The 21,377-nt window shown below is 43.4% G+C and overlaps 1 protein-coding gene across 1 annotated transcript in view; it reads right to left on the bottom strand.

The window, feature by feature from the left end:
• Positions 1-20,446, bottom strand: part of LOC140425360 (chorion-specific transcription factor GCMb-like) — a 94,491-nt gene extending 74,045 nt beyond the window's left edge. Inside the window, exons 1-2 of the mRNA XM_072509550.1 lie at positions 20,185-20,446; positions 19,065-19,317 (exon numbers count right to left, since the gene is read on the bottom strand). Of these exons, the coding sequence (XP_072365651.1) occupies positions 19,065-19,317; positions 20,185-20,277 (346 nt within the window). The 5' untranslated portion in view covers positions 20,278-20,446. The remainder of the gene's footprint in view (positions 1-19,064; positions 19,318-20,184) is intronic.
• Positions 20,447-21,377: the final 931 nt, after the last annotated feature.

The raw sequence follows: 21,377 nt of genomic DNA, 5'->3' as shown, positions 1-21,377 counted from the left end.
TGAGCAAATCAAATTAGCCACAATACCATAGAAGCAGAATTCCTGGAGTGTATACGGGATGGTTTTCTGGGCCAGTAGGTTGAGGAACCAACATGAGAATAGGCCATCGTAGGCTGGCTATTGCGTAATGAGAAAGGAATAATTGGCAAGCTAGTTGTGCAAGGCCCCTTGGGGATGAGCAACCATGGAATCCATAGGATCCCTACAGTGCAGGAGGCCATTCAGCCCATAGAGTCTGCACTGACCTTCCTAAAGAGCACTCTACCTAGGCCCACTACCCCGCCCTATCTCCGTAACCCCGTGCATTGCTCATGGCCAATCCCCCTAACCTGCACATCTTTGGACTGTGGGAGGAAACCGGAGCACCCAGAGGAAACAAACGTAGACATGGGGAGAATGTACAAACTCCACACAGACACCCAAGGCCAAAATCGAACCTGGGTCCCTGGCGCTGTGAGGCAGCATTGCTAACCACTGTGCTACTGTGCCACCCATCAGTTACCAAGCAACATATTTTCAACTAATAGACATTTCACCCATGCTTCGCTTGGATTTTGCCAAAATTAATTGGCTTCAAACTCAATCTAGTCATAGTCATTAATGTACAGAAGGAGGCTACTTGACTCATCAGGTCTACGTCAGCTGTCTGTAGAGTGAAATCCAGTCCATCCCATTCATTCTTCACTCCATTCCTGTCACCATCCCAGTTTATTTCTCTCAAGTGCCCGTCCAATTTCTTTTTGTGATCATTGATTGTCTCAGCTTCCAATCCCCTTGTAAGCAGAAAGGTTCAGGTCATGGTCACTTGTTGTGTAATGCAACTTCCTCATATACCCCTACATCTCTTACCCTAATCTACAATAAGCTAATAGGAAAAACTTTTCTTTGTCTGCCTTATCAAAATCTGTACAAAGTCTTACAACACCAGGTTAAAGTCCAACAGGTTTGTTTCGATGTCACTAGCTTTCGGAGCGCTGCTCCTTCCTCAGGTGAATGCAGAGGTCTGTTCCAGAAACACATATATAGACAAATTCAAAGATGCCAAACAATGCTAGGAATGCGAGCATTAGCAGGTGATTAAATCTTTACAGATCCAGAGATGGGGTAACGCCAGGTTAAAGAGGTGTGAATTGTATCAAGCCAGGACAGTTGGTAGGATTTCGCAGGCCAGATGGTGGGGGATGAATGTAATGCGACATGAATCCCAGGTCCCGGTTGAGGCCGCACTCATGTGTGCGGAACTTGGCTATAAGTTTCTGCTCGGCGATTCTGCGTTGTCGCGGGTCCTGAAGGCCGCCTTGGAGAACGCTTACCCGGAGATCAGAGGCTGAATGCCCGTGACTGCTGAAGTGTTGCCCGACTGGAAGGGAACATTCCTGCCTGGTGATTGTTGTGCGATGTTCGTTCATTCGTTGTCGTTGTGCGAAATCCGACCAACTGTCCTGGCTTGATACAATTCACACCTCTTTAACCTGGGGTTACCCCATCTCTGGATCTGTAAAGATTTAATCACCTGCTAATGCTCACATTCCTAGCATTGTTTGGCATCTTTGAATTTGTCTATATATGTGTTTCTGGAACAGACCTCTGCATTCACCTGAGGAAGGAGCAGCGCTCCGAAAGCTAGTGACATCGAAACAAACCTGTTGGACTTTAACCTGGTGTTGTAAGACTTCGTACTGTGCTCACTCCAGTCCAACGCCGGCATCTCCACATCATTATCAAAATCTGTCATCATCCGATACACTTTTATTAAATTTCCAGTAATTTTCTTTGTTCCAAGGAGAACAACCCCAGTTTCTCCAACCTAGCCTTGTAACTAAAATCCCTCACCCCAGGAAACCTTCGGTAAATATCCTTTGCATCCTCTTCAGGAAATCACATCCTTCCTAAAGGATGGTGAACAGAATTGGACACAGAATGGTCTACTCATGGTCTAGCCGATGCTCTATAAAGGTTTAGTATACCATCCCTGCTTCTGTACTTAATAACCAAGTATCATTGGTAAATTTTGACATCTTACTCTGTATTCCAATATCAAACTCCTTTATAATAGGAAAAAAACAGTGGTCCCAACACTAGCCCTTGGGGAACACAAAGGTCTACCATCCTCCAGTCTGAAAAAAAACCAATTCGCTGTTTCTGATGTTAAGTTTTTTTAAACTCCAAACTGCATTCCTTTCATTAACCTTCTCTGTTAATTCACCAAAAGTTCAATAATCAAACATGATCTGTCTTTTACAAACCTATGCTGTCTCTTCTTAATTAACTCAAACCTCTCCGAGTGCCTGTAGATACTTTTCCCTGGTTATTGTTTCCAAAACCTTACCCACCACAGATCTCAAACTGACCAGCTAGATGTTATGAGGAACGTCCTTCCATCCTTTCTTGAATAAGGGTGTCACTTTTCTATTTGGCACCTCCTTGTATTTAGGTAAGATTTGGAGATTATGGCAAGCCTTTCTGCTATCTCCCCCACCACTTTCTTAAGCAACCTGGGATGACAGCCATTCGAACCAGGTACATTCCCCACTCTAAAAATAGCCAGTCTTTCCACTATTGCCCGCCTTTCAATGTTACCTTATCCATTATTTCTACCATCTCTGTTTCTATCAACATTTTATTGGCATCCTCTTTCTGACACAAATTTAATAATAATAATCATCTTTATTATTGTCACAAGTAGGCTTACATTAAGACTGCAATGAGTTACTGTGTAAATCCCCTAGTCGCCACATTCCGGCGCCTGTTTGGATTCACTGAGGGAGAATTCAGAATGTCCAATTCACCTCACAGCAACGTCTTTTGGGGCTTGTGAGAGAAAACAGGAGTACCGGGAGAGGAGACCCACGCAGACACGGGGAGAACGTGCAGACTCCGCACAGACATGAGGAACGTCCTTACAGTGACCACAATTCAGTAAGTTTTAAAGTGCTGGTGGACAAGGATAAGAGTGGTCCTAGGGTGAATGTGCTAAATTGGGGGAAGGCTAATTATAACAATATTAGGCGGGAACTGAAGAACATAGATTGGGGGCAGATGTTTGAGGGTAAATTAACAATTGACATGTGGGAGGCTTTCAAATGTCAATTGAAAGGAATTCAGGACCGGCATGTTCCTGTGACGAAGAAGGATACATATGGCAAATTTCGAGAATCTTGGATAACGAGAGATATTGTAGGCCTTGTCAAAAAGAAAAAGGAGGCGTTTGTCAGGGCGAGAAGGCTGGGAACAGACAAAGCCTGTGTTGAATATAAGGAAAGTAGGAGGGACCTTAAGCAAGGAGTCAGGAGGACTAAAAGGGGTCATGAAAAGTCATTGGCAAATAGGGTGAAGGAAAATCCCAAGGCTTGTTACACATAATAAAAAGCAAGAGGGTAGCCAGGGAAAGGGTGGGCCCACTGAAGGACCCAGAGGAAATGCATGGACCCAGAGGAAATGGGCGAGGTACTAAATTAATACTTTGCATCAGTATTCACCAAAGAGAAGGAATTGGTAGATGTTGAGTCTGGAGAAGGGTGTGTAGATAGCCTGGGTCATATTGAGATCCAAAAAGATGAGGTGTTGGGTGTCTTGAAAAATATTAAGGTGGATAAGTCCCCAGGGCCTGATGGGATCTACCCCAGAGTACTGAAGGAGGCAAGAGAGGAAATTGCTGAGGCCTTGACAGAAATCTTCGGATCCTCACTGTCTTCAGGTGATGTCCCGGAGGACTGGAGAATAGCCAATGTCGTTCCTTTAAGAAGGGTAGCAAGGATAATCCAGGGAGCTATATGCCGGTGAGCCTTACGTCAGTGGTAGGGAAATTACAAACAAACAAAGAACAAAGAAATGTACAGCACAGGAACAGGCCCTTCGGCCCTCCAAGCCCGTGCCGACCATGCTGCCCGACTAAACTACAATCTTCTACACTTCCTGGGTCCGTATCCCTCTTCCCATCCTATTCATGTATTTGTCAAGATGCCCCTTAAACGTCACTATCGTCCCTGCTTCCACCACCTCCTCCGGTAGCGAGTTCCAGGCACCCACTACCCTCTGCGTAAAAAACTTGCCTCGTACATCTACTCTAAACCTTGCCCCTCTCACCTTAAACCTATGCCCCCTAGTAATTGACCCCTCTACCCCGGGGAAAAGCCTCTGACTATCCACTCTGTCTATGCCCCATATAATTTTGTAGACCTCTATCAGGTCGCCCCTCAACCTCCTTCGTTCCAGTCAGAACAAACCGAGTTTAATCAACCGCTCCTCATAGCTAATGCCCTCCATACCAGGCAACATTCTGGTAAATCTCTTCTGCACCCTCTCTAAAGCCTCCACATCCTTCTGGTAGTGTGGCGACCAGAATTGAACACTATGCTCCAAGTGTGGCCTAACTAAGGTTCTATACAGCTGCAACATGACTTGCCAATTCTTATACTCAATGCCCCGGCCAATGAAGGCAAGTATGCCTTCTTGACTACCTTCTCCACCTGTGTTGCCCCTTTCAGTGACCTGTGGACCTGTACTCCTAGATCTCTTTGACTTTCAATACTCTTGAGGGTTCTACCATTCACTGTATATTCCCTACCTGCATTAGACCTTCCAAAATGCATTACCTCACATTTGTCCGGATTAAACTCCATCTGCCATCTCTCCGCCCAAATCTCCAAACAATCTAAATCCTGCTGTATCCTCTGACAGTCCTCATCGCTATCCGCAATTCCACCAACCTTTGTCTCATCTGCAAACTTACTAATCAGACCAGTTACATTTCCCTCCAAATCATTTATATATACTACAAACAGCAAAGGTCCCAGCACTGATCCCTGTGGAACACCACTGGTCACAGCCCTCCAATTAGAAAAGCATCCCTCCATTGCTACTCTCTGCCTTCTATGACCTAGCCAGTTCTGTATCCACCTCGCCAGCTCACCCCTGATCCCGTGTGACTTCAGCTTTTGTACTAGTCTACCATGAGGGACCTTGTCAAAGGCCTTACTAAAGTCCATATAGACAACATCCACTGCCCTACCTGCATCAATCATCTTAGTGACCTCCTCGAAAAACTCTATCAAGTTAGTGAGACACGACCTCCCCTTCACAAAACCATGCTGCCTCTCACTAATATGTCTATTTGCTTCCAAATGGGAGTAGATCCTGTCTTGAAGAATTCTCTCCAGTAATTTCCCTACTACTGAAGTAAGGTTCACTGGCCTGTAGTTCCCTGGATTATCCTTGCTACCCTTCTTAAACAGAGGAACAACATTGGCTATTCTCCAGTCCTCTGGGACATCACCTGAAGACAGTGAGCATCCAAAGATTTCTGTCAAGGCCTCAGCAATTTCCTCTCCAGCCTCCTTCAGTATTCTGGGGTAGATCCCATCAGGCCCTGGGGACTTATCTACCTTAATATTTTTTAAGACACCCAACACCTCGTCTTTTTGGATCTCAATGTGACCCAGGCTATCTACACACCCTTCTCCAGGCTCAACATCTACCAATTTCTTCTCTTTGGTGAATACTGATTACATACGTACATACAACATACAGTGCAGAAGGAGGCCATTCGGCCCATCGAGTCTGCACCGACCCACTTAAGCCCTCAGTTCCACCCTATCCCCGTAACCCAATAACACCATCTAACCTTTTTTTGGACACTACGGGGCAATTTATCATGGCCAATCCACCTAACCTGCACATCTTTGGATTGTGGGAGGAAACCGGAGCACACGGGGGAAACCCACGCAGACATGGGGAGAACATGCAGACTCCGCACAGGCAGTGACCCAGCAGAGAATCGAACCTGGGACGCTGGCGCTGTGAAGCCACAGTGCTATCCACTTGTGCTACCATGCTGCCCACTGAAGAGAGACAGGATCTACTCCCATTTGGAAGCAAGTGGTCGTATTAGCGAGAGGCAGCACGGTTTTGTGAAGGGGAGGTCATCTCTCACTAAATTGATAGAGCTTTTCGAGGAGGTCACAAAGATGATTGATGCAGGTAGGGCAGTGGATGTTGTCTATCTGGACTTCAGGAAGGCCTTTGACAAGGTCCCACATGGCAGACTGGTACAAAAGGTGAAGTCACACGGGATTAGGGGTGAGCTGGCAAGATGGATACAGAACTGGCTAGTTCATAGAAGGCAGAGAGTAGCAATGGAAGGATGCTTTTCTGATTGGAGGGCTGTGACTAGTGGTGTTCCGCAAGGATCAGTGCTGGGACTTTTGCTGTTCGTAGTATATATAAATGATTTGGAGGAAAATGTAGCTGATCTGATTAGTGAGTTTGCGGATGACAGAAAGGTTGGTGGAATTGCGGATAGCGATGAGGACTGTCAGAGGATACAGCAGGATTTAAATCGTTTGGAGACTTGGGCGGCAAGGTGGCAGATGGAGTTTAATCTGGACAAATGTGAGGTAATGCATTTTGGAAGGTCTAATTAACCCTCAAGAGTATTGACAGTCAGAGAGAGCTAGGTGTACAGGTCCACAGGTCACTGAAAGGGGCAACACAGGTGGAGAAGGTATTCAAGAAGGCATACGGCATGCTTGCCTTCATTGGCCGGGGCATTGAGTATAAAAATTGGCAAGTCATGTTGCAGCTGTATAGAACCTTAGTTAGGCCACACTTGGAGTATAGTGTTCAATTCTAGTCGCCACACTACCAGAGGGATGTGGAGACGTCAGAGAGGGTGCAGAAGAGATTTACCAGGATGTTGCCTGGTATGGAGGGCATTAGCTATGAGGAGAAATTGAATACACTTGGTTTGTTCTCACTGGAATGAAGGAGGTTGAGGGGCGACCTGATAGAGGTCTACAAAATTATGAGGGGCATAGACAGAGTGGATAGTCAGAGACTTTTTCCCAGAGTAGAGGGGTCAATTACTCGGGGGCATAGGTTTAAGGTGCGAGGGGCAAGGTTTAGAGGAGATGTACGAGGCAAGTCTTTCACACAGAGGGTAGTGGGTGATTGGAACCCACTGCCAGAGGAGGTGGTGGAAGCACGAATGATAGTAACGTTTAAGGGGCATCTTGACAAATACATGAATAGGATGGGAATAGAGGGATACGGACCCCGGAAGTGTAGAAGAGTTTAGTTTAGATGGGCAGCATGGTCGGCGCAGGCTTGGAGGGCCGAAGGGCCTGTTGCTGTGCTGTACTTTTCTTTGTTCTTTGACAGTGACCCGAGCTCTGAATCAGACCTGGGACCCTGGCGCTGTGAGCAACAGTGCTAATCACTGTGGTACCAAACCGTACTTAATTAAGTATTTGATATTTGCCCCTATGCCTCTGACCATTTATCACCCACTTGGCCATTCTCTATTTAAATGCTGGCAGAAGGATTTTGGATTCTGTTTTATGTTAACTGCCATTCTATTCTCTTATTCTCCCTTTGGCAGTCCAACAGGTGGCACAGTAGCACAGTGGTTAGCACTGTTGCTTCACAGCACCAGGGACTCCGGTTCGACTCCCGACTTGGGTCACTGTCTGTGCGGAGTCTGCATATCCTCCCTGTGTCTGCGTGGGTTTCCTCCGGGTGCCCCGGTTTCCCTCCCATAAGTCCGAAAAGACGTGCTGTTAGGTAAATTGGACATTCTGAATTTTCCCTCAGTGCACCTGAACAGGCAAATTCCTAGGGGAATTTCACAGTAACTTCATTGCAGTGTTAATGTAAGCCTACTTGTGACACTAATAAAGATTATTATTACTAATGGACTCAGTAGTCATCAATTCCATTAACAAGTATCTCATACAGTAGATAGGATATATTACAGCAATTCACCAAGGTTGTTCAACTATACCCCCCAAACCCTGTGATCTCTATTACCAAGAAAGACAAGAGCAACAATGGTATGGAAACACTATTAGCTCCACTCACTATATGTTTATTACCATTTCTTCAATATTGAAGAACTCATATCCACAAAACGCAATCAGGGTAGCACATAAAGACTGCAACAGTTCAAGACAAAAGGCCTGCAACTTTTCAAAGCAACTAAGTAAGGACAATAAATGTGACCTTTCCAATAACCTCCACAGCCCAATAACTATTTTAAATAAATCAAAGTCGCCTTTTATCAAATACTGTACATAAGAACACCCACAATTTATGAAAATCAAACTTAATGAAATGAACCAGAACTGAATAAATTGCAATTATATGTATTATTCAGATTGAAATTGAGTGTGTTTCCAGTCACAACACACCTCTGGGGATTCTTATACAGTCAATGATATGTTTAGATGAAGTAAATCAAGAAAGTCTCCTTCCACTGATTGATAATTTTTGTAATTAGACAATATGAGTTTAAGATCATCATCAGAAGTACAAAGAGAGGATGAGAGATGATTTTCTTTTCATACAGGGGTTTGATCGGACGTGAAAGGAAATGTGAGAGGAAGGAAAATCCACAATAGTTTTTATAACAGTTCAATATTTCAATATTGAAAAAGGCAGCATTTGTTTGTCTTTCAGTGAGCTGGCATAGGCATGGTGGATTGCACTACGTTCAACAAACTATTTGAGCTTAATTTGTTTTGTTTACAACAATATCGGCATGTCCTCTGCGCCATCTGTGTATTATTCATTCTACCATTTCTTCCCGGTCAATTTTTAATCGTGTCATTTTATTTACCAAAAGTTGTTTTTCTTTCCATATATTTCAAATAATGCCTGAATTCTTTTTTATTAACTAAAATGGTAAACATTTTCAGAAATGACAAAAGATCAACAGGCCCAACAGATCTACCCTGCTTGAGCAAGCTTAATCCCAATGTGTAACCATAAATCAAGCATATTATAAGTATATAAGTGATGAAACATTTTTATTTTTATTTTGCAAAATGTGAAAGAGACTGTATGGCAATATGATGAAATTGCTAATGCCACATTCCATGTTTGAAGGGATTAAAGGTCAGCGTATCAGTGCTACTGTTATAGTCCTATCTCTGAGCCATATTCCACTTTGACATGGCTCCCTCTGGGAGCACAAGATCCGCAAATTGACCCAGTTTATTCTTGTTTTTCAATTCAATATAAAGAAAAGTCTTTATATATGTTGTGTAGTAGGACATTTCAACATGCTTAGAGGGAGTTTTACATCCACTTTGTCAGCATTGCAAAATGTTTTTAATGCTCATAGGAAGAAATTGACAGCAAAATGTTCAGTTCCTGTGTGACTCCTGACCACTGCACAACTAGAAGATGCAAGATTCTCCTCAGACATTGATTTCACACTGAGTACAATATAACTCCAATTCAGTGTAAAACCAAATAATAGACGTCTCCAGCTTGTCCATTGGATGTCCTGGAAACTGCATAAATTTCTAGTTTTTAATTTTTCTGATGTTAACTTCTATCAATAATCTGCTAACTTTAAATCCTGGGGCGAGATTCTCCGACCCCCCGCCGGGTCGGAGAATCGCCGGGGGCTGGCGTGAATCCTGCCCCCGCCGGTTGCCGAATTCTCCACCACCGGATATTTGGCAGGGGCGGGAATCGCGGCGCGCCGGTTGGCCGGCCACCCCCCGCGATTCTCCGGCCCGTATGGGCCGAAGTCCCGCCGCTAAAATGCCTGCCCCGCTGGCATAGATTCAACCACCTACCTTACCAGCGGGACAAGGCGGCGCAGGCAGGCTCCGGGGTCCGGGGGGGGGGGGGCGCGGGGGCGATCTGGCCCCGGGGGGGTGCCCCCACGGTGGCCTGGCCCGCGATCGGGGCCCACCGATCCGCGGGCGGGCCTGTGCCGTGGGAGCACTCTTTCCCTTCCGCCTTCGCCACGGTCTCCACCATGGCGGAGGCGGAAGAGACTCTCTCCACTGCGCATGCGCGGGAATGCCGTCAGCGGCCGCTGACGCTCCCGCGCGTGCGCCGCTCGGAGATGTCATTTCCGCGGCAGCTGGCGGGGCACCAAAGGCCTTTTCCGCCAGCTGGCAGGGCGGAAATTCGTCCGGCGCCGGCCTAGCCCCTTAAGGTTGGGGCTCAGCCCCCAAAGATGCGGAGCATTCCCCACTTTTGTGGCGGCGTGATGCCTGACTGATTTGCGCCATTTTGGGCGCCAGTTGGCGGACATCGCGCCGTTTCCGGAGAAATCCGACCCTGGTTTCTAAGGGTCTGGGGTTCTGCATACAGTACACACATTATGTGAATGCAACAACACTCAGTAGTTCATTGCCACAGTATAGTCCCTATTCCTTCATCACTGATTTTGGAATAACCTGCAGCTGTATGGATGGCAGTATAACTTGCCAGTTGCCTATTGCACTCCTCAAACAATAAAATACAGATAGAGGGTGAGAAGGTAAAATCGAACACTCGTGTTTTGTGCTTAAACAAAGGAGATTACAATGGGATGAGAGAAGAACTAGCTAAGGTAGACTGGGAGCAAAGACTTTATGGTGAAACAGTTGAGGAACAGTGGAGAACCTTCCAAGTGATTTTTCACAGTGCACAGCAAAGGTTTTATACCAACAAAAAGGAAGGACGGTAGAGAGAAAATCGACCGTGGATATCTAAGGAAATAAGGGAAAGTATCAAATTGAAGGAAAAAGCATACAAAGTGGCAAATTTAGTGGGAGACTAGAGGACTGGGAAACCTTTATGAGTCAACAGAAAGCTACTTAAAAAAGCTATAAAGAAGAGTAAGATAGATTATGAGAGTAAACTTGCTCAGGATGTAAAAACAGATAGTAAAAGTTTCTACAAATATATAAAACAAAAAAGAGTGGCTAAAGTAAATATTGGTCCTTTGGAGGATGAGAAGGGAGATTTAATAATGGGAGATGAGGAAATGTCTGAGGAACTGAACAGGTTTTTTGGGTCAGTCTTCACAGTGGAATTACAAATAACATGCCAGTGACTGATGGAAATGAGGCTATGACAAGTGAGGAACTTGAGATGATTGTTATCACTAAGGAGGTAGTGATGGGCAAGCGAATGGGGCTCAAGGTAGACAAGTCTCCTGGCCCTGATGGAACGCATCCCAGCGTGCTAAAAGAGATGGCTAGGGAAATTCCAAATGTACTAGTGATAGTTTACCAAAATTCACCTACTCTGGAGTGGTCCCGGCGGATTGGAAATTAGCAAATGTGACACCACTGTTTAAAAAGGGAGGTAGGCAGAAAGCGGTAATTATAGGCCAGTTAGCTTAACTTCAGTAGTAGGGAAGATGCTGGAATCTATCATCATGGAAGAAATAGCAAGGCATCTGGATGGAAATTGTCCCATTGGGCAGACGCAGCATGGGTTCATAAACGGCAGGTCGCGCCTAACTAATTTAGTAAAATTTTTTGAGGACATTACCAGTGCAGTAGGTAACTGGGAGCCAATGGATGTGGTCTCTCTGGATTTCCAGAAATCTTTTGACAAGGTGCCACACAAAAGGTTGCTGCATAAGATAAAGTTGCATGTCATTAAAGGTAAAGTAGTAGCATGGATAGAGGATTGGTTAATTAATAGATAGCAAAGAGTGGGGATTAATGGGTGTTTCTCTGGTTGGCAATCAGTAACTCGTGGTGTCCCTCAGGGATCAGTGTTGGGCTCACAATTGTTCACAATTTACATAGATGATTTGGAGTTGGGGACCAAGTGCAAAGTGTCCAAGTTTGCAGACGACACTAAGATGAGTGGTAAAGCAAAACGTGCAGAGGATACCGGAAGTCTGCAGAGGGATTTGGATAGGTTAAGTAAATGGGCTAGGGTCTGGCAGATGGAATACAATGTTGACAAATGTGAGGTTATTCATTTTGGTAGGAATAACAGCAAAAGGGATTTTTATCTAAATGATAAAATATTAAAACATGCTGTTGTGCAGAGACCTGGGTGTGCTAGTGCATGAGTTGCAAAAAGTTGGTTTAACAGGTGCAACAGGTGATTAAGAAGGCAAATGGAATTTTGTCCTTCATTGCTAGAGGGGTGGAGTTTAAGACTAGGGAGGTTATGCTGCAATTGTATAAGGTGTTAGTGAGGCCACACCTGGAGTATTGTGTTCAGTTTTGGTCTCCTTATCTGAGAAAGGGCGTACTGGCGCTGGAGGGTGTGCAGAGGAGATTCACTAGGTTATCCCAGAGCTGAAGGGGTTGGATTACAAAGAGAGGTTGAGTAGACTGGGACTGTACTCATTAGAATTTAGAAGGATGCAGGGATCTTATAGAAACATATAATATTATGAACGAAATGGATAGGATAGATGCAGGCAGGTTGTTTCCACTAGCGGGTGAAAGCAGAACTAGGGGGCATAGCCTCAACATAAGGGGAAGTAGATTTAGGACTGAGCTTAGGAGGAACTTCTTCACTCAAAGGGTTGTGAATCTATGGAATTCCTTGCCCAGTGAAGCAGTTGAGGCTCCCTCATTAAATGTTTTTAAGATAAAGATAGATAGTGTGGAAGGGAAATTAACATAAACCAACTTAGAAGCATGCTGAGAAACGCTTGACTAAAGTTCAACACTGCTTTTGAATGAAAATAAGTAGGTCAGGTAACATAAATGAAATACTGCTAAATATTCTGGTCTCGGCCTTGTTATGAAAACACACTGTCCTCCGAAAGATAACAAAATGTGTACTCGAGTTGTTTTTAGCCAAGGGCAAGAACATACGTACTATGTATTTCATCTTACGTACTTTCTAAGGTCTATTTAATATAAACATGCCTGTTTACTTCAAGCTGTTATTTCAGACTATAAAATATGCTGTCTTCAATCGAATCTCATAGTGCAGTACAATGACTTTACAGCTGGAACATTCGCTCTCCGCAAATATATTTGTGTAAATAAATTTCCTTAAATCGAACCTCGAGGAATTTGCCTTTATTATAATGTCCACGACAAATTGACGTAGTCGTTGCAGTTTCCCTAATTTAACGGGACGTGAACCCCGAAACGATTCTCTAAACAGGCCTCTCTCAGCTGAAAGGGAGAGAGCTATAGCCCAAACCCAGCTGAAAGAGGGGTCTGCTGCTCAGCAGCCTTAATTACTGGCCAGTGACTAATGCTAGGATGATTTATCTTTATTAATAAATTAACGATAGCTGCATGGGAAGAAAAAAGGTGCCTTAGAGACTAAAATTTAAAAGAGAAAAGAGTTTGAGGTTCGTGAAAGGATAAACACCGGTGTGCGCTCCCTGTAGTCTTTGTTAATGATTTCCGCGGTTGTTGTCATTGTTATATATATATTCTAAAGTATTTTGCAGAAGGAACGATGAGCAATAAACTCGACGTCCCCTCACAGGTCATCCCGAAGCTTCGGTAAAGACATCTGGAGCGAGAAAGAAGGTGAATTCCTTAAAGAGGACAGATAAGGGAGTCAAAATGAGTAAGAAAATGAAAAGAAACAATCGTAAAGCAACGGAATGAGATAGGAAAACCTATATGTCCCGCATAGGAATCTAATGAAGCTGACCCACTCTCGGGAAAAAAACAGGGGAGTCAAAGGAAATAGAAGATTAAGGTAAAAGCGTAACAGATGGGTTCTTGTAGAAAAAGGGAATTCAGATTTGTCTGTAGCCGTGAGATAAGGCTACCGGTTAACTGTGATATTTGTGAGCTGTGAGAATCTGTGTGTTTTGTTTAACCAATTAATTTTAGTCAAAGCATGAAATGCTAAGCGGGTTGTATTTTTTTATCGTCTGTCATTGTGAGTCAGAGATTATAACTTACGTGACTTTTGTTGAGATTTCTCTAATGAACTGAAACATGGAAATTAAAATCAGTTTAAAAGAAAGAAAGTGCCTTTATGAATAAAAGTAATGGAATATGAATACGTTTTTGGATTATGTGAAAAGACGTAAATGACATCATTCCAAGTTCTCCGCCCCTCAGGTTCTGCAGGAAACATTAACCATTTCAGAAGACAGTTGACCTTTTCTGAATTGACAAAGTAAAATATACATCTCTAAGAATAGCTAATGCCTATAAAATCAGACATTGGAAATTGACTTAAATGTGTGCTATTTATAGCCTCCTCCCAGGGGATGTTTTGCTGCTTCTAAAATACTCTTATGGTGCATCTTGGCCAGCTTAGAAGGATGGGATTGCAGTCCAACCCGGCATAAATGGGGGCTGGGTTCCCAATAATGATAATCATTTGAATGAAGGAAATGAGTCCCTTGAACACTGGTTAGCAAATAGAAGGAAAGAGACTATCATGCAAGGGGCCAAGAAGCATTTAACCCCCAGGAAGGATGTACCCCACCTAGCGACACCTTCCCCTATTCGGCAGACAGACACTCTGCAAATTAGGAGCGGTAATACACTGCATTGATAATGGAATGTTTATAGAACTGTCTCAAATACGAGCTCACCATCTGCAAAATGTAATAACTTCTGAGCCTGCGCCCGATCGCTCTGTGTCTGTGTTGTATGCTGGCAGCTGAACGTTAACCCTTTTTCGTTAAAATTTTTTTTAAACTGCAGGAAGTCTTACAAAAGGTTAATGACACTTGGGCACAACTATTAAAACACCTGATAGAGTCCAGCCGAGAGAATATCGTGACCCATTCCACGGCTTGGTATGCTTGTGAGGATGAGCATGCATACAATTTACAAACGCAAAGTCACTTAGGACAGCAGACATCATTGCATGTCACTCCTTTTTATTTTTCGGTGTCCTGGGATTAGAAATGTTAGTACAGTTGACCCATAGTCAGAGGGACCTTTTTAGGATGGGTTTAACTTCAGAACCCCATTTAACATTGGCCGTAAGACATCCCGCTAAGGCAAAGCAAATAGGAGAAGTGATCAAAGAGGCCAAAGGAAACAAGTAATACGTGGGATTTATATTGAAATGGACGGACAAAATTGCCTGATAGAATTTTATGGCAAACAGGAGGGCAAAGTGACCTGAAAAGAGGAGCAATGGCCCGCTACATTTGAAAGACAGCAACCTCCCCGAGAGAGCCAACATTTACTCCGTTCAATCCTGGCCCAGGTACTGGCACATCTATGGGCCCAACATAAAAATCATGTCGGAAAAGTACATTCTGCCCCACGCTTAGGGTGCATTTACAGAAGAACATTGCCCTGCCCTGCTTAAAACTCTGCAGGTTGGCACCGGAATCAGAAAAAGGGATAGAGGGAGTGATCAATGCACTATTACAGCAAGGGATGCTGAAGAGAACACAACGCCCCTGTAACACCCCTATACTCCCCATTCCAAAGATAGGAAGACCCAACGAGTGGTGGTTTGTACAAAATCATAGAGCCATCAATAAAATTGTTATCACTATTGCTCCATTGGTGCCGGACACAAATGTCATTTTGTCTTCTATACTACCAACAACGGATACTTTCTCAGCATTTTTCTCCATACCATTGCATCCAGAAAGTCAATATCTATTTGCCTTTACATATCGGAATTAACAGTATTAAAAGAGACTTGGACAAGTGCCAGTTGCCTGCAGGCTCATCATTCCCTCAATATGATGATGATTTATTGATAGCCTCAGAGGGAGGGCTAGTTTGTCAACAGAATACCCTTTTGTTATTATCACATCTGGCAGAAAGAGGGCATAGGGTCTCAATGGACAAACTGCAATTCTGTCCGGAGACATTTCAGTATTTGGGATTTCAGCTGCAGCAAGGACAGCGGAGGCTTGGGTCTGAAAGCGTACAGGCTGTAGCAAGGGTTCCAACTCCGTGCACGAAAAAGGAGACCCTTACCTTCCTCGGCATGGTGGGCTATTGCAGGCAGTGGATACCGTCTATAGAGAGATGGATGCAGTACTGCACAAGGCTACCATACAGGACGCCCCTTCAGTTGTTACCTAGTTCCAAGAGAGGGAGCAAGCATTTCGTAATTTGAAACAAGCCCTGATTAGCGCCCCTGCCTTGGGACTTCCTAATTTCAGCAAGCACTTTACTCCTTATGTGAATGAAGCAGGGGGATTTGCAACAGGGGTCCTGGTGCAAGAGCATTGAGGAGGGAAAAGACTCCTTGCCTATTACTCGGTGGCCCGATGTGCTGTGGTAAAGGGTATGCCAAATTGCTTAAGAGCAGTAGCAGCCACAGCAGCCATAGTAGAAAAAAACAGTTTTGCTGCTGCTTAATTCATCCACAACGCAGCATTTTACTGCGGCTCGACACACTGGGTACGAAGTAATCCTCTTTAAAACCAACTCTACCTACAAGTGAGCGCCAGCTGTCAACCTTGCAACACTCTTGCCCACACCCTCGGAAGCAGATCATATGTATGATCATGACTGTTTACAATTGGTTGAAGCCACCACAACCCCTCGACCTGATTTATTGAGTCACCCACTAGAAAATCCAGACATCACCTTTTTCACCAATGGGTCAGCAAACTGACCAAATGATATGACCCGCCTGGCCGGCTATGCAATAGTAACTCCATTCAAGATAGTGGAAGCTTTTGCTCTGCCTTCGGGAATGTCTGCTCAAGCGGCCGAATAGTTTGCCCTTACTAAAGCATGTATTCTAGCTAAAAATAAAACAGTCAATATATATATTGATTCCTGATCCGCTTTTGGGGTAGTACATGATTTTGGCCAATTATGGAAAAACAGGGGATTCATAACTTCCTCCAGCCAGTCTATTAAGCATGCTAAATTGGTTTTAAATTTACTAGATGCTGTTCAGCTGCCCAGCAAGATAGCCGTTTTAAAGTGTGGTATGGCCACAGATAAAATACGTGCCGTTATATGCGGTCAGGTTTCCTTTAGTATCGGTCATCATTAGTCTAATCGATCCCCTTCCCAGGAGCCTCCACTAGTTTGATTTTCAACTCCTGACCAATCAAAAAGAATAGTCCTTTAGCTGTAAGGTGAAACATAGGGGGTTGCCAATTCCATGTCTGCTCACACTGACTCGTGCCTACTGAGTGGGTCCCATATGTTTTATGATTCTTAAAGCATATACTTCCTTTTGGGACTCCAGTATAATTGGGAAGGATCAACCAAGGCGGTTGACGTGTTACATTAAACCTAGGCCTCCACCATTCCTCAAACCTATTCAAATCATATCCAGCTAATCTCCAATCTAACATAGTCTGTGTATCTTCACCATGTCCTGTACTATTTTGTCTTAGAGCCCATTCTGCTATCTCTTTACTGGTGAATGGGATAGGTCGCACAGGGAAGCCCTCCCCCAAGCATCTGGGAATTTGTGTACAAACCCAACAACTGAATTTAATTACCCTCTCTGCGTATGAGTGAGACATGCATATTAAGGTGTTAGTATGCATGATGTTGGATTAATATGATAATATAAAAACATCAACTGCCTTGGCCGCCTTGCCTCCTTCTTACCAGGCTCATAGCATGTAGGGAACTGTCATATGTCCGTTCTCCTTACATTATAAACCACCCTTCTCTACGGAGGACTCGATAATTTACTAAAAGGTGTGGGAATTGTGGAAGGGAAATTAACATAAACTAGCTTAGAAGCACGCTGGGAAATGCTTGACGATAGTTCAACACTGCTTTTGAATGAAAATAAGTAGGTCAGGTAACATAAATGAAATACTGCTTAAATTCTGGTCTCGGCCTTGTTATGAAAACACACTGTCCTCCGAAAGATAACAAAATGTGTACTCGAGTTGTTTTTAGCCAAGGGCAAGAACACACATACTACGTATTTCATCTTACGTACTTTCCAAGGTCTATTTAATAGAAACGTGCCTGTTTACTTCAAGCTGTTATTTCAGACTATAAAATATGCTGTCTTCAATCAAATCTCAGAGGGCAGTGCAATGGCTTTGCAGCTGGAACACTCTCTCTCCGCAAATATATTTGTGTAAATAAATTTCCTTAAATTGAACCTCAAGGAATTTGTCTTTACTATAATTTCCACGACAGATAGTTTTTTGAAGAATAAAGGGATTAAAGATTATGGTGTTCGGGCCAGAAAGTGGAGCTGAGTCCACAAAAGATCAGCCATGATCTCATTGAATGGCGGAGCAGGTTCGAGGAGCCAGATGGCCTATTCTTGCTCCTAGTTCTTATGTTCGTATTAATAGCTGCAGTCCCAATGGAGCCTTAGAACAGAATGTCAAAGTATTAAAATATAGAGTTCTACTTAAATTGATGTCGATGTTTGTCAGTCAATTTGGATCCTTTATCCTCTGTGGCCATCCTCGCAATTATCAAACCACTTTTCATGAGTATTTCGGGCAAAAGTATATTATCACGATCTCAATGATGAGGGTTACAGTTATGAAAAGAGACTTGAGAAGTTAGGACTTTATTTCACTCGAGCTGAAGTGATTATGTGTAAAACGGCAGAGCTCTTCCAGGTTATGAAGAGTTGCGATAGAATAAATAGCGAAAGGTTGTTATCGTGGTCAATGAACAGTCGCTAGCTTAAATTCATCACAAAAATGAAATCACGAGAGTTAACTGAAATTGGATAGCTGGTTGACAATTGGAAATATTAAATGGCATGAGAGCGAGCAGCATTGGTTTAGATTCCTATCTGTAAAGTAACGCATTCTATAAATGTGTGCTGATGAGAATTTAAAGATCTAAATTAGGTTGAATTAGAATTTGAAAACCTAGAAAGGTTGTGACACTCTAGGTATTTTAAATGATTCACACACAAAAATACACGCAGAAAGGGGGGATAATATTATCAATTATATAAATGTTTCCTTATGAACTTAAACCAATAAGTTGTAACCGTGGCCCCTATCTGGGAGCGTCTGTAACCCGTGGTACTGTGGAATTAATATCAGAAAGTAAAAAAGACACTTGAAGTCACAGAGTACTGGAATTCAGCTGCAGAAATCACTCCAGTTACTTGTGCTGGAAATATATATTTTAGGGTACAGATAGAAACCTCTGAGAGAGGTTAAGAACTTGCATTTATTGGAGCCTTTTCAGCGCCCATGGCTTCACATCCAGTGAGTTGTTTTCTGGTGTATAGCAATGTCGGCAGTCTTAATCGTTTCCATCCCCTCCGCACCTCCCACCAATATTTTTGTTTTGTTTTCAAATATACATCCAAGGACCCTCTTTTCCTGATATAAATCTCGCTTCCACCATCTGAGACTGAAATATGGGCTGCTCAGTAAAAGATGTGCTATCAGTCCTACAACACACAAAGCCTTTCACTGGCCACTTCAGGATACTTACTCTGCTGTTTTTGACGAGCCTTGTCACAGATAGCTGGTCTGAGCTGAAGTTTGCTGCCATTCGGTAGGGTGCAGTTCCTGGCGCAGATCACCACCCCCAGGCAAGACTTCTTCAGGATCTGGCAGTTGTGGTTGTTAGTGTTCCTCATAGCCCAGCCACTCAGGTGCCTCTGTGCATTTTTATTGTCTGCAGTGTAAATGTATCGCACATATCCATCTGTCCATTCCTGGAATGTGTCAAATTGCTTCACATCCTGAAAATTACACACAGAATTATAGATGAATTATACAAGACTGTCAGGTTTAAAAAAACACAATGTAAGAAAAACATACATGGGTTGGTCCATTCTGGGTCCCATGTCACACATTGTTAAAAACAGATTTTAGAGGATTATAAATCTGCAAAGATCTCTCTAAAATAAATCGAAATTGTCAAACCGAAAGAGGTTTACATGTCTCATGCTCATTTTGAGCAGATCTGTAAAATTCTTAAAAATCTGATCAAAATGTAAATGCTGCCATTGAGATCATTCGAAGTCAGTCCCAAATTAGAGATATTATTTTAAAAATGATTACGCCTGTCATCGATTTGGTTTTAATTATTAAATATTGTCAAATGGACCAGCCAGTAGCAGGAATGAGTGCTGAACTCAACAAATAAACAAGTCAATCTTTGCCACAATTTATAAAATCAGCACAATATTTGAAATAAAAAGCTGGTAGCAAGTGGAAAGAATAAATGTGCTCACTCAATAACTTAAATATCCACCCGTCGGTAAACGGCAACAGGAACTTTTAAATACAGGAATAGAATTAATTATCCCACTGATGGAACGGCTTCTCCTTGTGTTTGTACTAACTGCTGCTTAGAGGCCGAATCTGATTCTCTCCCCACCTCAAAAATCACCTTTGTATTTAATTCTGGAACTGAAAAGCATTAAAAGAGTCACCCATACTGGAAATGTTAGCTCCCTTCTCTCTCCACGCTGTCAGACAGACCTGCTGAGATTGTGCAGCATTTTCCGTGTTTGTTGTAATTTTAACATAATAACACCATGATAATTTGTAACATAGAAATAGTCCATTTGAATCTTGTGTGTGGAAGCTTTCCCGACAGTTACCTGAGGCAGTTTGGGGTCGTTAATGTCCCAGGTGATTTTCATGCCGTAGGAACACACACAGTCAGCATCCTCATACTGATCACCTTTCGACATCCTTCTCTCAGATCGGCTGGCCTGGGAAACCCCTCGCACTCCGATTCATGTACTGCAGAAAAGAAATGGTCAGGGGTAGGTAAACCGGAGGCGTCCGAGTAACGTTTGAGCCGGGCGTGGAGTATAGTGAAGTTTGACAGGAGGGCGCCCCGCTTTCCTTGCCCCAACGCACTGGAATCTAAAGATGAGTGACGATGTTGTGCACACTCCCTGGATCCCCGGATCACCTCGCAGTGACTCAGGAGACGCGCCCTTTTTGACACAGTTGGGTAGGAGTTGAACGCCAGCATCAGCTTTGATCTCAGGTGAACCGTGTTGGTGACCTGTTCGAAACTACACGTAGACACTCAGTCAAGTCGCACATGACCCACCCGCCTGCCAGGATCTCAAATCCAGCCGCAAAGCGAACACAATTCAGACTGCAAACCACATCAAAACACAATTAGCAGAGATTGAAATGACTTTCTGTTGATAGCACAGTAGAATTATGTATTCTTTAACAATCAAAATAAAATATTATTATTGCGAAAGCCGCCACGATTTTCCTGACCATCTAGTGTCCAATACACACATTTTAATTTGAGTGAATTTTAAACAGACATTCAAATATTGTGAAAGCAGTAGTGTAAATTGGTTGTGAATCCGTTCAATTGGCCCAACATGTTTCAAAGTGGGTTGGGAGAAGCTGTAATGGGTTTGTGGGGCGTTTCGCGTTAATTATGGATTATTTTGAACCGAAGATGACGCAAAATGCTTTCAACATTTTAGCCGAGCCAATGACCTGAAAATCTGACTTGGGTGTCACTGACGGGATAGTTTGGTACCAGCGCTACAGAGAACCCCCAGTTAAACGCCACAGTTCAAGTCTTGGCTCTTTCCCCAAGTTCTTTGTTCTTTAGATTTAGATTTTTAGTCCATGCCGTACGGACCAAAAAAATCCCGTTATTTCGATTGCCCCAAAATATTTGTGAACTGTGAAATATGCATTTTCTAATATCGGTGCATGTTGAAATAACAGCAATGAGATCTCAGTTCAGATGAAGATGAGCTTAGTCTAATGGAAAACGTTTGCCATGCGCGGCGTTCTGAGTGTAAAAAGT

This window comes from Scyliorhinus torazame, chromosome 6, assembly GCF_047496885.1.
Source record: "Scyliorhinus torazame isolate Kashiwa2021f chromosome 6, sScyTor2.1, whole genome shotgun sequence".
NCBI lineage: Eukaryota > Metazoa > Chordata > Chondrichthyes > Carcharhiniformes > Scyliorhinidae > Scyliorhinus > Scyliorhinus torazame.
This window is presented reverse-complemented; position numbering and strand designations above follow the sequence as displayed.